General features: G+C 39.8%; 1 protein-coding gene across 1 annotated transcript in view; it reads left to right on the forward strand.

The window, feature by feature from the left end:
• CIITA (class II major histocompatibility complex transactivator) overlaps positions 1–16,596 on the forward strand; it is a 74,730-nt gene that overhangs the window by 30,674 nt on the left and 27,460 nt on the right. The window contains exons 2-6 of the mRNA XM_069734039.1: positions 4,606–4,704; positions 6,125–6,175; positions 10,193–10,222; positions 10,987–11,046; positions 16,270–16,332. Coding sequence (XP_069590140.1) covers positions 4,606–4,704; positions 6,125–6,175; positions 10,193–10,222; positions 10,987–11,046; positions 16,270–16,332 — 303 coding nt within the window. The remainder of the gene's footprint in view (positions 1–4,605; positions 4,705–6,124; positions 6,176–10,192; positions 10,223–10,986; positions 11,047–16,269; positions 16,333–16,596) is intronic.

Genomic DNA, 16,596 nt, shown 5'->3' on the forward strand with positions numbered 1-16,596 from the left:
TATATTCTAATTTAGTGAAATGCAGTCTCACTTTTAAGCTTGTAAGAGGGTTGAAAAATGACCCACCGCCCTGTTACATTATCGGTCTAATATTACACGGACCCCACTGTTATGTTCCGGACTGTCCTATCCTTTAATGATTTCTATTGGTTATCTGTTGCAGTGATAACACCACCCGCTTACTAAAATTATGTCTTGATGATACCATGTCACGTAATGCTATACAGTATTGTGCCAAACATACTGCTGCTAGGCGGTATTATTCCTCGTAGTCAGATATTTTACAGTTTATTATCTCTGTGATGTGACAGACGTTGGGCCTCACTGAGATGTGAGACATGACAGTATAGCTAGAGTTGGCAGTGGAGAAACGATGGGTCAAGGGTCTGCAGTACTGCCAGTAGGAAGTCGCGAGGGATTTTACCTGTATTCTACTGGTGTACTGGGACACAGGTTAGACGGTTGGTGCATGGAACAGAGTACGGTCAGTGTGTCCTGCACCCTCATGCTTCCTTTAGCCTCTCGGAGAGCTTAAAAGGGACTTTTTTGGCTAGTAAGTATTCATCACGTAGACCGTGCAGACAAAGGAACACCCAAACCCCAGTTGGTTAGAAGTGAGGATAAGTAAGCACTTACTATTAAATGGGATTCCAAGTACTTTCATATTGATGTCCTATCCTTTAGGATGGGTCATCGATATCACATCGCTTGAGGTGCAACACCTGTCACTCCTGCTGATCACCTGTCCGGATTGGGTCAGTTGCAGAGCTGCACAGCTCCAACAATTGTATAGTGGCTGCCACAGAGTACTGGAGATCCACTCCCGTTTAATAGGGGTGGAGGTACAGTACTTGGCCACGGCCACTATATACTGTAGTTGACAGCTGCACTGTTCTGCTCCTCAACTGTTCACATCCGGCCAACACCTGGAACAGCTGATCGGTGGAGGTGCATATCCAGTCTGTTTCACATTCTCTCTGGTTTGATAGGACATTTCTGTTTCAACAAATCTTCACACAAACAGAATAAGTTGTGTAACTTCTGATTATTGTCCCTGTGGTTGATAGCATTACCCATGGTATATGTGAGCCGAGCAGAAGGAGATTTTTACAGACAATATTTGGTTTCCACGCATATGTGTCTATGCATGTTATTAGACTCTAGGGAACTAAGGCATTAAAGGACTATTCTGGCCAGAGTCAGATATAAAATGTATCAAAATAACCAAGGGTGTGGAGTCGGTAAGCCATACCTCCGACCCCTCAATTTCCCTGACCCCAACTCCGACTCCACAGCATCGGTCACTACTGAGCATGTGCATAAAGTGCAGCACAGATTCATCTCAACTAAAAGCCAAGATCTTTAGATCAGGAACAGAACAGACATTTATAGGACATTTCATAACTTTCCCAAATTCCTATGAAAACATTTACAGCACATCCTGCACTGAACTACTGATCCCAATTTTTATATATTTTTGGAGTCGGTTCATTTTATTGCGGCAACAACTCCGACTTCTGCTTCTTCCAAGAGCCATAACTTTTTTAGTTTCCTGTCCACATACTCTTATGAGGCCTTGTTTACTTGCAGAACGAGTTGTAATTGTGATTGAAACCATTAATTTTACCTTTCAGTGTATTGAAAAATGAGAAAAAAAACTAAAAACATTAAATTCTGCAATTGTTTTTTTGGCTATTATTTTTTTCACAGCATTGATTGTGCGGAATTGTCTTTGCAACATGATTCTCCAGGTCAGAATGATTACAGTGATACTAAACAAGTTTTTTTTTTTTTTTTTTTAAGTAAAAAAATAAAATCGAGATTCATAACATTTTAGCTTGTGTCACCATTTTCCGAGAGCTAAAACATTCTAATTTTTCCGTTGATGGACCTGTATGAGAGCTTATTTTTTCATGGAGAGCGGACAATATTATTGATACCATTTTTAGGGTAGTATGACTTTCTGATTAGCTCTGGAACTTGCAGCAAACTGGACCCATCATATGATGTACTAATACATAAAATGTCGAGAAGGGGTTAAGATTAAAAAAAAAAAACAATACCAAAATTTTCCCTCTCAGTAATTTGTGATCAGGTGGACTATTCTGTGCAGAACAGTGACTCCGACTGATGGTGTCGCTGTTAGTCTCTGCTGTGACTGAGAAATGTTGTCCCATATATTCCATAATGCCTCGCACCTACTGCCCACTGATACGCCTGCCAGACGCAATGGAGGCCAATTGTGACTTGCGTTTGGTGCTATCACTGCCCGATGACTGGTGCCAGTTAATAAGGTGCTGCTTTTACTGCTGTTAGCGGCTCCCACATTCTTATCCGTGGTATATTTTTATTTTACACTATCATTGCCATTGCCATTTTTTCTTTATCATATATTTTTTACAAACCTATAATTACCTTTTGACAATCTTTTCAACCCTAATTATTCAGTCTTTTCCAAAAAGGAAGTAATATGCAATGATAGCTAGATGGGTATATATATGAAAAGCAAAATGTGTGAGCTGGTCGCAGTATATGTGTGTCGAATGGACTAGCCAAATTGGAGTAGTAAAACAGATATGAAAAAAAAAAACATATTTGTGACTTGTCACACTTAGGCTGGTTTCACATTGGCGTTTTTTGGGGTGCGTTTTTGCGGTAAAAAACGCAAAAAAAGCATGGTGAAAAAACGCATGTAAACGCGTGTAAACGCTGCGTTTTTTTGACGCATGCGTTTTTGCATGTGGTGAAAAAAACGTGGCGTTTTGACGCGTTTACATGCGTTTTTACATGCGTTTGCGTTTTTTAAATGCATGCTGAGAAATGTGTGACAGCTGCCAATCATCAAAAAAAAGTAAAAAACCCACTATAAACAGAAACAGTTAGGGTTAGGGTTAGGGGTAGGGATCATAACCCTAACCCTAACCCTAAAGGGATCCTACCCCTAACCCTACCCCTAACCCTAAGGGATCCTAACCCTAACCCTACCCCTAACCCTAACCATAAAGGGATTAGGGTTAGGGTTAGGATCCCTTAGGGGTAGGGTTAGGGGTAGGGTTAGGGTTAGGATCCCTTAGGGTTAGGGTTAGGGTCCCTTTATCACCTTTATGTTGGGGGGTGGCATATCAGTGTGTTTTCTGTTTTTTTAATAAAAGAACGCATGCGTTTTTTACTGCAAAAAACGCATGCACCAAAAAACGCATGCGTCCCCATTGACTCCAATGTATTTTTTGACCCAAAAAAAACGCATGAAAACGCATGCGGTTTTTTTTGGTCTAAAAAACGCTTCTAAAAATACTACAAGTAGCATTTCAGAAAATGAACGCATGCAGTAAAAAAACGCATGCGTCAAAAAACGCGACCAAACGCGTACACAAAAAAACGCATGCGTTTTCAATGTTAAAGATAGGAAAAAAAACGCATGCGTTTTTTTGAAAAAAAACGCTGCAGACAAAAACGCAAGTGTGAAACCACCCTTAAATGTCTGAATTTTTAGTAATTTTCTGTTGTATTTTCTAAAAACAATTATGCCTTCCTTTCCAAAAATGGTTGCACAAGAAAAGCAAAAACTTCCTTGTGCCAAGCAGGCACACTAACTCTATTTGAAGCTTATTTCAGATTTTTTTTCTGTGAAAACTATTGTGCTGTGTTGCTTTTGCTTTCTAGTGCATTAGTAATGAAGAAAAAAGTATGCCATTCTAATTCAAATGCAATAGGACAGATGCTAGCTACACCATATCACTGATCAATCATACTGAGTCTGGAATTGCTGCTGGCACCTTTGCTCTCTTTCTCTATCAATTGAATCTGTGTGTTATTTGCAGTCTGCTACCCTCATCTTCTTCAGTGCTATATATAGTGTTATAATGTCTGGAGTAGTCAATATTTTGTGGCTTTTCCTATCTCTATCGCTAAACTGTCAGCTTTGATGTCCACTTGCTATCCTAAAATAGCCCTAAAATGGCTGCCTCATTCCCTGCCTAAGCTTTTATACAAGCTATGATAGTCTACTATGTTTGGCTGTGCTATACTATTAGATGTGATAGCTGCAAGGCATTATGGGGAACCCGCATGGTCGCTCCTGAGGTCTTGTCATCCTTCTATGACTGATGTAATCTTCTGCAATTTATAAAAAGACAATGGGCTTTTTTGGGGTGATTCAAATCAAATTTGCAAATATTTTGAAGTCAGTGGCACCAGTGCCCGCACCACTCCTGGAACATTAATCCAAGTCATATTGTCAAGTCATATTGAAGAAATCTTACCACTATCATGAAGTACAATATGTCATGAAAAAACATTGTCAGAATCAGTGGAATCCAGAGTTATTACCACATAAAGGGACACTGGTCAGAATTGTAAAATTTGGCCTGGTTATGATGTCAACACTTCCACTACTGTGGCCGCCAATGTCCTAGAAAACAACATTTAATGTTAATATATCGCAAATTACGGTAAATTTTCTACTCCAAAACAACTATAAATTTTGTTAATCTTCTCTTTCCCAAAGGGAGGACAACATGTTCAGAGTGACAGATCTTGCTTTTCATTTTGCATTTAATTTCTAATACTAGTCATTGAGTTATGTATGTCTTTCATGTCTTACAGTTGATGAATTATCCATCCTGCATTCCACAGACAGCTGTCTGAAGCTGCTATTCAGCGAAACAGATCCAATATGGCCATTTCAAGACTCCAATATGGAGGGTCAGTAGCACTATAGCTTATATTTAGCTGTTAATTCTGTTAAATCTAACCATAAAATGTTAAAATATACACTATATGGACAAAAGCATTATGCCAACTACACCTACAAGCGTTTTTATGACACCTCATTCTAAATCCGTAGGTGTTAATATGGAGTCCTCCTCCACACACACACACACACACACACATACCTTTTCGGATAAAACATTTGTGAGGTTGAACAATAATGATAGATGACAAAGGCCTGGTTCGCGATCTCCATTTTAGTTCATGCTAAAGGTGTTGGATGGGGTTGAGGTCAGGGTTTTGTGCAGCCGGTCAAGTTCCCCAAACCAAACTTGGTCAACCTTGCCTCTATGGACCTTGCTTTTTGTACTGGGGCACAGTCATTGGAAAGCGAAAAGGACCTTCCACAAACGGTTCCCACAAAGTCAAGAAGTATACAGTTATCCAAAATATCTTGTATGCTGAAGCATTAAGATTTTCCTGGGTCAATCCCTGAAAGCCATTATCCCTCCTCTTCCAAACTTTATGTTCATCCGTCAGTCTTCAAAGTCATTCACATCCATCAAACTGCACGATAGAGAAGTGTGATTTGTTACTCCACAGAACATGTTTTTACTTCTCCAAACTCCAGTGGTAGAAGCTGTACATCACTCCATCCGACACTTGGCACTGTGCTTGGTGATGTAAGGCTTCAATGCAGCTGCTTGGCCATTGACGCTCATGCCATGGAGCTCCCACTGTCCAGTTTTTGTGCTGAAGAGAAGGTTCGTAATTCTGTAGTTATAGGGTCTGCAAAGTCTTGCCGATTTTTATGCACTTTATGCTTTATTACTTTGTGACTCTGTTCTATAACTTTATGTGAACTGAGTTGTTGTGGTTCCTATAATAATCTAAGTTCCTTCTGGCTAAGAGTATGAGGTATATTGAATTAAATACTTAGGCAGTGTTGTCACCCAGGGCATTATTTAAAAACTATAATAACACACAATGAATTGTTCTATATACACTTTGTTAATATGGCTTTAGGATATGAGCACAGATTGTGTTTTTGCTGCTGCGTGTTTTTTGATTCCTGAAATTTCATGCACATGCTGCTTATTTTTGAAGCAGAATCAAATCTGCAGCATGTTAATTCTTTGAGCGTCTTTTTCTTACTCTAATGAACGGGGAAAAAACACACCCAAAAAACGCAGCAAAAACAAGCGTATTTTATGCAGCGGTTTTTCTGCCAACACCTCAATATTTGCAGCGGATTTTTTTAGCTGCAAATACTGAACATGTGCACATAGCTATAGAGGTTGTCTTACTGAGTTAGTAAGATTTAATCTCGTGATCCGTACCGTGATCTGTACCAGCAACATGCATGGACCTTAGACAATGATCTAAGACATTAACATCTTACCTTTTTTTCTAGATTTTGAAGACATACCTTCAAATTTCCCAGACTGCAAAGATCTGTTAACAGGTACGGAACCAATAAAACATCTGTTCTCCATATGTAAAAAGCATGAATGAGTTACATCAGGACATCAGTCTTGGAGTAACTACAGGTGCTTCTCACAAAATTAGAATATCATCAAAAACTTAAATGATTTCAGTTTTTCAATACAAAAAGTGAAACTCATATGTTATATAGAGTCATTACATAGTGATCTATTTCAAGTGTTTATTTCTGTTAATGTTGATGATTATGGCTTACAGCCAATGAAAACCCAAAAGTCATTATCTCAGTAAGTTAGAATACTTTAGAACACCAGCTTGAATAATGATTTTAACCCTGCTGTTGTCTTCGGTCTGGGGAGACCGATTTTGAACTTTGGTATTTTTTGGGGTGTTCAAGATGCGGTTCTGAAACTTGTGGTTGATTGACTTAAATGAGGATGGGTCGGTCGGCCACGGGTTTCAGAGCCGCATCTTGAATATTTTAAAGAATATTGAAGTTCAAGGTCGGTCGTTTTTGACAACAGCAGGGTTAATATCTGAAATGCTGACCTACTGAAATGTATGTTCAGTAAATGCACTCAGTACTTGATCGGGGCTCCTTTTGCATCAATTACTGCATCAATGCTGCGTGGCATGGAGGCGATCAGCCTGTGGCACTGCTGAGGGGTTATGGAAGCCCAGGTTGCTTTGATAGCAGCTTTCAGCTCATCTGCATTGCTGGGTCTGGTGTCTTATCTTCCTCTTGTTCATAACCCATAGATTATCTATGGGGTAAAGGTCAGGTGAGTTTGCTGGCAAATCAAGCAAAGTGACACTGTTGTTTTTAAACCAGGTATTGGTACTTTTTGGCAGTGTGGACTTTTGCCAAGTCCTGCTGGAGAATTAAATTTCCATCTCCAAAAAGCTTGTTGGCAGAGGGAAGCATGAAGTGCTCTAAAATTTCCTGGTAGACGGCTGCGCTGACTTTGGTCTTGATAAAACATAGTGGACCTACACCAGCAGATGACATGGCTCCCCACACGATCACTGATTGTGGAAACTTCACACTAGACCTCCAGCAGCTTGGATTGTCTGTCTCTCCACTCTTCCTCCAGACTCTGGGACCTTGATTTCCAGATGAAATGCAAAATTTACTTTCATCTGAAAACAACACCTTAGACCGCTGAGCAACAGTCCAGTTCTTTTTCTCCTTGGCCCAGGTACAACACTTCTGTCGCTGTCTGTTGGTCATGAATGGCTTCACACAAGGAATGCAACACTTGTAGCCCATGTCCTGGATACATCTGTGTGTGGTGGCTGTTGAAGCAATGACTCTAGCAGCAGTCCACTCCTTGTGAATCTCCCCCAAATTTTTGAATGGCCTTTTCTTAACTATCCTTTCAAGGCTGCGGTTATCCCAGTTGCTTGTGCACCTTTTTCTACCACAGTTTTTCCTTCCACTCAACTTTCCATTAATATGCTTGGATACAGCACTCTGTGAACAGTTAGCTTCTTTAGCAATGACCTTTTGTGGCTTACTCTCCTTGTGGAGTGTGTCAGTGACTGCCTTCTGTACATCTATCAAGTCAGCAGTCTTCCCCATGACTGTGAAGCTACTGAAACAGACTACTAAGGGACCTTTTTAACCCTTAGGAAGCCTTTGCAGGTGTTTTTTGTTATTCTAATTTACTGAGATAATGACTTTTGGGTTTTCATTGGCTGTAAGCCATAATCATCAACATTAACAGAAATAAACACTTGAAATAGATCACTGTGTTTGTAATGACTTGAATATATGAGTTTCACTTTTTGCATCTAACTACTAAAATAAATTAACTTTTTGATGATATTCTAATTTAGTGAGTAGCACTTGTACATTTTTGGCTTTACTTTGGTATGTAACTATATTAAGAAATTGTAATGATGTTAATGTTTTATTAAATACAATCCCTTTGACACTTTATAGGAATTAACGTCTGGTTTTAACAGATAAAAATATACAGTGTACTCTTTTTTTTTTTTTCAGTAACCCAGTAAAATGATTTTTTTTTTTTTTTTATTGTAATGTTAGTTTTCATCGTATATTGTGCCAAGTGCTTGTCAGTGAGTTGGCAATAAGTCATTTACCATAGGAACTTATGCTTTCTCATGAGACACTTCTGCTTTCTGGGCCCAAACATTTTTGAGGAAATGGGAACTGTCTGGTAAGGGAGCATCTCAAAGTGAAGGCAAGAAATGGCCAAGTTGACTGGTCAGTCTGACTTTGATATCTATAGAAGTACTCAACTAAAAGTAGACTTAGTTGAGTAGCTACCTAGCTCAAGAAGCGCTACCTGAATTTTTGGTTATGATACAGTTCAAAGTCATTTAATAGGAGCACATTTATGGACAATTTTAATGTGCTTATATATCAAGGTTATATTTTATTTGTTTTTTTGACATTCATTTTCTCCGTTTGTCTGATTACTATCTATAATGGTGTTAAACTAAACAAATATATATTGGGTGTAATTAGGCTCATAAACGAAAAAAAAGAAAAACAACCCTTAAAATTTAACATTTAATATTATAAAAAAATTCAAAAAGATACTTTAGAAAAATACAAGTAGCACCTCCTGGGCATTTAGAATGGGGGAATCTTGTCAGGGAGTTAGGTAGGATGTCTGGACAGTGTGGTGTAATAATCCTTACACTGACCCTCGTTGTCCATATCGAATTCTAGGGTGCCAACCTCCGCTGTTAGGTCGGTGACCGGGCTGTTAGGGAATTATTAGGGGCAGTGTAAGAATTATTACACCACACTGTCCAGACATCCTACCTAACTCCCCGATAAGATTCCCCCATTCAACCCGGGAGGTTCTACTTGTATTTTTCTAGAAAAAAAACACAAAAATTGAGCTTGACTTAAGTTGGTACACATGCAACATATAAACGCATGTTCACATTGGCCATAAAACATATAAAACCTACCAGAGAAAAAATGAGCAAAAACCCTGCTGTAACTAAGTAAAAAGCAAAAGTGCATCTAAGTAACACAGAGTTTTTAGTAAGGCTAGGTTCCCATTGCGTTAATGGGACCGCGCTAACGGACAGCGTTGCACGGCGAAATTAATGCCGTGCAACGCGTCCGTTAGCGCGCCCATTAACAGCAATGGGGACGCGCATCACTAGCGCGTGCCATTTTCGGCACGCGCTAGCGATGTGCCGGTGTTTTGTGGCGCGCCGCGGACGCTGCTTGCAGCGTCCGATGCGCGCCTGCGGTCCGTTCCCTGCTCTCGCACGTTAACGCGACCCCTTTATATCACATTGCGTTAGCGCAATCCGCTAGCGCTAGGCGCTAAACGGATTGCACTAACGCAATCTGAACCTAGTCTAATACTGTTTTTGATAAAAAATTGCATAAAAGCCATCCCACCACGACAAGGTAACTCTTGCATTTTTCTAGAGTATCTTTTTGAAATTTTTAATCATATTAAATTTTAAAAGTTACATTTTAAAGGGAACCTGTCACCTGAATTTGGCGGGACTGGTTTTGGGTCATATGGGCGGAGTTTTCGGGTGTTTGATTCACCCTTTCCTTACCCGCTGGCTGCAACCTCAGGCGTGTACTATGGAGAACAGAGAATGAACTTCAATCCAATATTGCAGCCAGCATGCAGCCAGCGGGTAAGGAAAGGGTGAATCAAACACCCAAAAACTCCACCCATATGACCCAAAACCAGTCCCGCCAAATTCTGGTGACAGAGTCCCTTTAAGGGTTGTTTTTCTTTTTATCTATAATGGTGTACACTAATGTGGATTTAACTTAGAAATGTTTTCAACAAACCATGTGAACACTGAGAAAATCTCAGCATACACTGAAAAGTTTGTAGACTTTAACGAGAGAACATATGACAAAAGGGTGTCATACATTTGGTCCCGGAATATAAGAATCACATACCCTTGTCTTCATAGAAGATCATGACATTGATACTGTATTGTAACTTCACGTCTCCTCAGTTATTTAGGGGGGACACGTCTACATAAATGGATGGAATCTAATACACATTTTCTGTTTCAGATGATTTTGTAAGCGAATTCCCAACATTGGGTATGTTGATTTTTTTCATAGCTTACGGTTCCCATATAAGCATACGTCATTACTAGGTAGGAAGTAGTAATTGCTAAAGCTCCACAGAAAGATTAGTTGGTTGACCACTGAAAAATGGTAAATTGTGTCCACAAATTTTAATGGTCGGTACAATTTTTTCAACTGATGAAGACCCAACATCTATTCTCTATTGTACATGTCAGTGTGAGCCTTTTCGGAGGTAGTAAAGAGGTAACAGGTTCACTTTATTATCATAAGGTGGAGGAAATTCTCAGCCAGATAGTCGTACTAATGGAGAGGAGTTTATTTTGCTGGCTCATAATAATGAAAGTTGTAGTGCTTATATGTTTATTATGTATACCCCTCCTCACATGTAAAGCGCCATGGAATAAATGGCGCTATAATAATAAATAAAAAAAAAAATAAGGTTGTCTACTTTACGTTGGGTTTAAACGACCATGTTTCATGGTCTCTTGACCCAAACTCAGAACCTAATATAAGCCCGTGATGCTAAATGTTCAGGTCAGGAGACCTGTTGTCAGTCCAAGCACTTTGCGGTCCATATTCGGACTTTGCAGAAAATGATTTTTGCCCATCTGGCCCCAGCCTTGCCAACGTCATCCTGAAGGCATGGCATAATTAGGCAAAGCTTGAATTTAGTTGAATACAATTCTCTGCTTTTTAAATGATTCCTAGGACCCTGTTCTTGTAAAACTCTTGTCTGCATGTTTAACAGAAAATTGTCTTATATTTATTTTTTCCAGATATTTCATTTATTGAAGAATTAGTGAATTTTACAATTGGTGATGAAAATAATCTACTCAGTAAGTAAAAAAAAATTAATCTGCAATGTATGTAACATATGCCCACGAATCTAGTGAGATATACTGTATGTTACAGCCACAACCTGCATTTACTACTGCACATAGATATTGAAATACAAAATTGCCAAAGAATAGAAAAATTAATCTTAATGGACCCCGTAATGAATTTCACAAAAGGTTTGTAACCTGCTCTGAAGCCTTGACACTGTAATTGTTTATCTATGCCAGTCCACAGGTCAGGCTCATTATAACATACTACAAGCTTTATAAACATTCAGGTTTAAGAATATTTGTTCCAAAACATACAGAAGTATTTAGACAGTGATAGAATTTTTGGCATTTTAGCTGTTTACCAAAACATATTCAAGATATATACAGTTATATAATCAATATGGGCTTAAAGTGCAGACTTAATTTGAGGCTATTCACATCCTAATTGGAATAAGGCTGTGTGTCCACGTTGCGATTTTTATGCGTTTCTGCCGCGTCTTTTGCCACAGTGGAAACGCATAAAAACGCTTAAAACCGCATTCCCATGCAATCCTATGGGATTCCGCAGTTGCTGTGTCCATGCTGCGGAATCGCATAGCGGTAAAATCCGTAGCATGTTTATTATTTCTGCGGAATCGCTGCGATTCCGCAGCCATAGGATTGCATTGAAACGCTCACTTTACGCATGTGGCTATGCCCACCATGCGTAAAGTGAGCACTTCATGTGCGGATGGTACCCAGTCTGAAGGAAAGGAGACTTGGGAACCATATTTCTGTAGAAAAAAAAAGAATTAAAATAAAAAATAGTTATATACTTACTTTCCGATGGCCCCCGGGATCCTTCCGCCTCTCAGCGGTGCACGCGGCGGCAACCGTTCCCAGGGATGCATTGTGCAAATCACCTGGGATGACGTCGCGGTCACGCGATCTTGACGTCACAAAGGTCCTTCGCGCAAAGCATCCCTGGAAACGGAATGTACCGGGAGCGCCGCTGAGAAGATCGGGGGCCGTCGGAAGGTGAGAGTAACCATATATGTATATTTTTTTATTATTTTTAACATCCTATCTTTTACTATTGATGCTGCATAGGCAGCATCAATAGTAAAAAGTTGGTCACACTTGTCAAGCACTATGCTTGTGTGACCAACCTGTCAATCACTTTTCCAAGCGATGCTTCAAATCGCTTGGAAAATGCAAGCATTCTGCAAGCTAAAAACGCTTGCAAAACGCTTGTGTTTTGCGTTAAAACGCATACAAATTCCGCAGGGAGTTGCAAAAATGCTGCAGACATTTCCGCAGCATTTCTGCAACGTGGGCACATAGCCTAAGGGTTTACGAATTACAGCTCCCTAACATGTAGATGCCTCTTTTTAAAGGAACCAAAAGTAACTGGACAGTTCTCTCTAAAGCACTTCAATGGTCTGCATGGGCTTTTCCTTTGTTCTTCCATCATTAATTAAGCAGGTTAAAGGTCTGGTGCTGATTCCTGGTGTGGTATTTGCATTTGGAAGCCGTTGCCGTGAACCCATAGCAAGCGGATGAAGAAACACTCAATGGAAGAAAAGAAGAAAAACAGAGAGCAGAAATGTTAGCAGTAGCCAAATTAACAGTTTGATACATTCTGAAAAAAAGAGCGTGCTAATGAACTTGGGAACCTAAAAAAGCCTGGATATCCACGGGAGACAATAGTGGTGGATGATCACAGAATTCTTTCCATGATGAAGAAAAAACCCTTCCCAACATCCAGCCTAGTAAAGAACACTCTATAGAGAGTAGGTGTTTCAGGTTCTAAGTCCACTATAATGAGACTTCATGAGCGGAAATAGAGAGGGTTCACCACAAGGTGTAAACCATTAATCAGCCTGAAAAATAGAAAGGCCAGATTAACTTTGCTAAAATACATCTGAAGAAGCCAGCCCAGGGCACGAAAAGTATTCTTTGGACAGATGAAACTAATCAACTTGAACTAGAATGAAGGGACAACGAGAACATGGAGTATTCTTGGAACGGCTCATGATCCAAAGCACATCATACCCTCTGTAAAAAATGGTGGAGGCAGTGTGATGGCGTGGGCATGCACGGCTTCCAATGGCGCTGGGTCACTAGTGTTTATTGATAATATGACTGAAGACTGAACATAGTAACATAGTAACATAGTTAGTAAGGCCGAAAAAAGACATTTGTCCATCCAGTTCAGCCTATATTCCATCATAATAAATACCAAGATCTACGTCCTTCTACAGAACCTAATAATTGTATGATACAATATTGTTCTGCTCCAGGAAGACATCCAGGCCTCTCTTGAACCCCTCGACTGAGTTCGCCATCACCACCTCCTCAGGCAAGCAATTCCAGATTCTCACTGCCCTAACAGTAAAGAATCCTCTTCTATGTTGGTGGAAAAACCTTCTCTCCTCCAGACGCAAAGAATGCCCCCTTGTGCCCGTCACCTTCCTTGGTATAAACAGATCCTCAGCGAGATATTTGTATTGTCCCCTTATATACTTATACATGGTTATTAGATCGCCCCTCAGTCGTCTTTTTTCTAGACTAAATAATCCTAATTTCGCTAATCTATCTGGGTATTGTAGTTCTCCCATCCCCATTATTAATTTTGTTGCCCTCCTTTGTACTCTCTCTAGTTCCATTATATCCTTCCTGAGCACCGGTGCCCAAAACTGGACACAGTACTCCATGTGCGGTCTAACTAGGGATTTGTACAGAGGCAGTATAATGCTCTCATCATGTGTATCCAGACCTCTTTTAATGCACCCCATGATCCTGTTTGCCTTGGCAGCTGCTGCCTGGCACTGGCTGCTCCAGGTAAGTTTATCATTAACTAGGATCCCCAAGTCCTTCTCCCTGTCAGATTTACCCAGTGGTTTCCCGTTCAGTGTGTAATGGTGATATTGATTCCCTCTTCCCATGTGTATAACCTTACATTTATCATTGTTAAACCTCATCTGCCACCTTTCAGCCCAAGTTTCCAACTTATCCAGATCCATCTGTAGCAGAATACTATCTTCTCTTGTATTAACTGCTTTACATAGTTTTGTATCATCTGCAAATATCGATATTTTACTGTGTAAACCTTCTACCAGATCATTAATGAATATGTTGAAGAGAACAGGTCCCAATACTGACCCCTGCGGTACCCCACTGGTCACAGCGACCCAGTTAGAGACTATACCATTTATAACCACCCTCTGCTTTCTATCACTAAGCCAGTTACTAACCCAGTTACACACATTTTCCCCCAGACCAAGCATTCTCATTTTGTGTACCAACCTCTTGTGCGGCACGGTATCAAACGCTTTGGAAAAATCGAGATATACCACGTCCAATGACTCACCGTGGTCCAGCCTATAGCTTACCTCTTCATAAAAACTGATTAGATTGGTTTGACAGGAGCGATTTCTCATAAACCCATGCTGATATGGAGTTAAACAGTTATTCTCATTGAGATAATCCAGAATAACATCCCTCAGAAACCCTTCAAATATTTTACCAACAATAGAGGTTAGACTTACTGGCCTATAATTTCCAGGTTCACTTTTAGAGCCCTTTTTGAATATTGGCACCACATTTGCTATGCGCCAGTCCTGCGGAACAGACCCTGTCGCTATAGAGTCACTAAAAATAAGAAATAATGGTTTATCTATTACATTACTTAGTTCTCTTAGTACTCGTGGGTGTATGCCATCCGGACCCGGAGATTTATCTATTTTAATCTTATTTAGCCGGTTTCGCACCTCTTCTTGGGTTAGATTGGTGACCCTTAATATAGGGTTTTCATTGTTTCTTGGGATTTCACCTAGCATTTCATTTTCCACCGTGAATACCGTGGAGAAGAAGGTGTTTAATATGTTAGCTTTTTCCTCGTCATCTACAACCATTCTTTCCTCACTATTTTTTAAGGGGCCTACATTTTCAGTTTTTATTCTTTTACTATTGATATAGTTGAAGAACAGTTTGGGATTAGTTTTACTCTCCTTAGCAATGTGCTTCTCTGTTTCCTTTTTGGCAGCTTTAATTAGTTTTTTAGATAAAGTATTTTTCTCCCTATAGTTTTTTAGAGCTTCAATGGTGCCATCCTGCTTTAGTAGTGCAAATGCTTTCTTTTTACTGTTAATTGCCTGTCTTACTTCTTTGTTTAGCCACATTGGGTTTTTCCTATTTCTAGTCCTTTTATTCCCACAAGGTATAAACCGCTTACACTGCCTATTTAGGATGTTCTTAAACATTTCCCATTTATTATCTGTATTCTCATTTCTGAGGATATTGTCCCAGTCTACCAGATTAAGGGCATCTCTAAGCTGTTCAAACTTTGCCTTCCTAAAGTTCAATGTTTTTGTGACTCCCTGACAAGTCCCCCTAGTGAAAGACAGGTGAAACTGCACAATATTGTGGTCGCTATTTCCTAAATGCCCAACCACCTGCAGATTTGTTATTCTGTCAGGTCTATTAGATAGTATTAGGTCTAAAAGTGCTGCTCCTCTGGTTGGATTCTGCACCAATTGTGAAAGATAATTTTTCTTGGTTATTAGCAGAAACCTGTTGCCTTTATGGGTTTCACAGGTTTCTGTTTCCCAGTTAATATCCGGGTAGTTAAAGTCCCCCATAACCAGGACCTCATTATGGGTTGCAGCTTCATCTATCTGCATGCCAGAAGCAGCCAGATGAATTCTGTAGTGTACATGGTGATACTTTCTGCTCAGATTCAACCAAATGCAGCAAGATTGATTGGACGGCGCTTCACAGGACAGATGACCCAAAACATACTGCGAAAGAAATAATGGTAAAGATGTGGAATATTCTGCAATGACCAAGTCGCCCTATCGAGCATGCATTTCACATGCTTAACACAAACCTTAAGGCTGAAGACCCACAAAAAAGGAACAACTGAAATTAGCTGTGGTAAAGGCCGGCAAAGCATCACAAAGGAGGAACCCAGCGTTTGGTGAAATCCATGGCTTCCAGACTTTAGGCAGTCGTTTTCTATGGGACACCAAACTACAGAATTCTCCCACAAATGTGGACCATTGATTGCAAACAAGATTTGTTATTTTGCACACTGCACTAATTTTTTTTTCAAATTCATTTATTCATATCAAGCAAATCATTTACTGTCTCTTCTACGTGTAATGATTGTGTTTATCTTACTTGTAAAGTGCTGCTTAATAGGTTGGCGCTATATAAATTAAATTAATATTAAATTATCATTATTTGCAGTTGGACTAAGCGAACCGGAGGACAACGAAGAAGAGCCACCAAGGAAACGCATAAGAAAAAATTGTGAGTATGGAAAAGTGTTAAAAATTTGCAAACTAATTGCTAGATCTGTGGTCTCCTAACTGTGGCTCTACTGATAGCTCAAAAGTACAACTCCCAATTTGTCAGGGAACGCTAAGAGTTGTTGCTTTTGCAACAGCTGGGGAACCATAGTTTAGAGACCACTGGGATAGATGTTCCTTTAGGGCGAGGTGCAGTATTCTAGAGCAGTGGAAGTATGTTCCTAATTAAATATTATGAATACGAAGTAGTAAGCAGAAGAGAAGT

Source organism: Ranitomeya imitator, chromosome 7 (assembly GCF_032444005.1).
Source record: "Ranitomeya imitator isolate aRanImi1 chromosome 7, aRanImi1.pri, whole genome shotgun sequence".
NCBI classification, from domain to species: domain Eukaryota; kingdom Metazoa; phylum Chordata; class Amphibia; order Anura; family Dendrobatidae; genus Ranitomeya; species Ranitomeya imitator.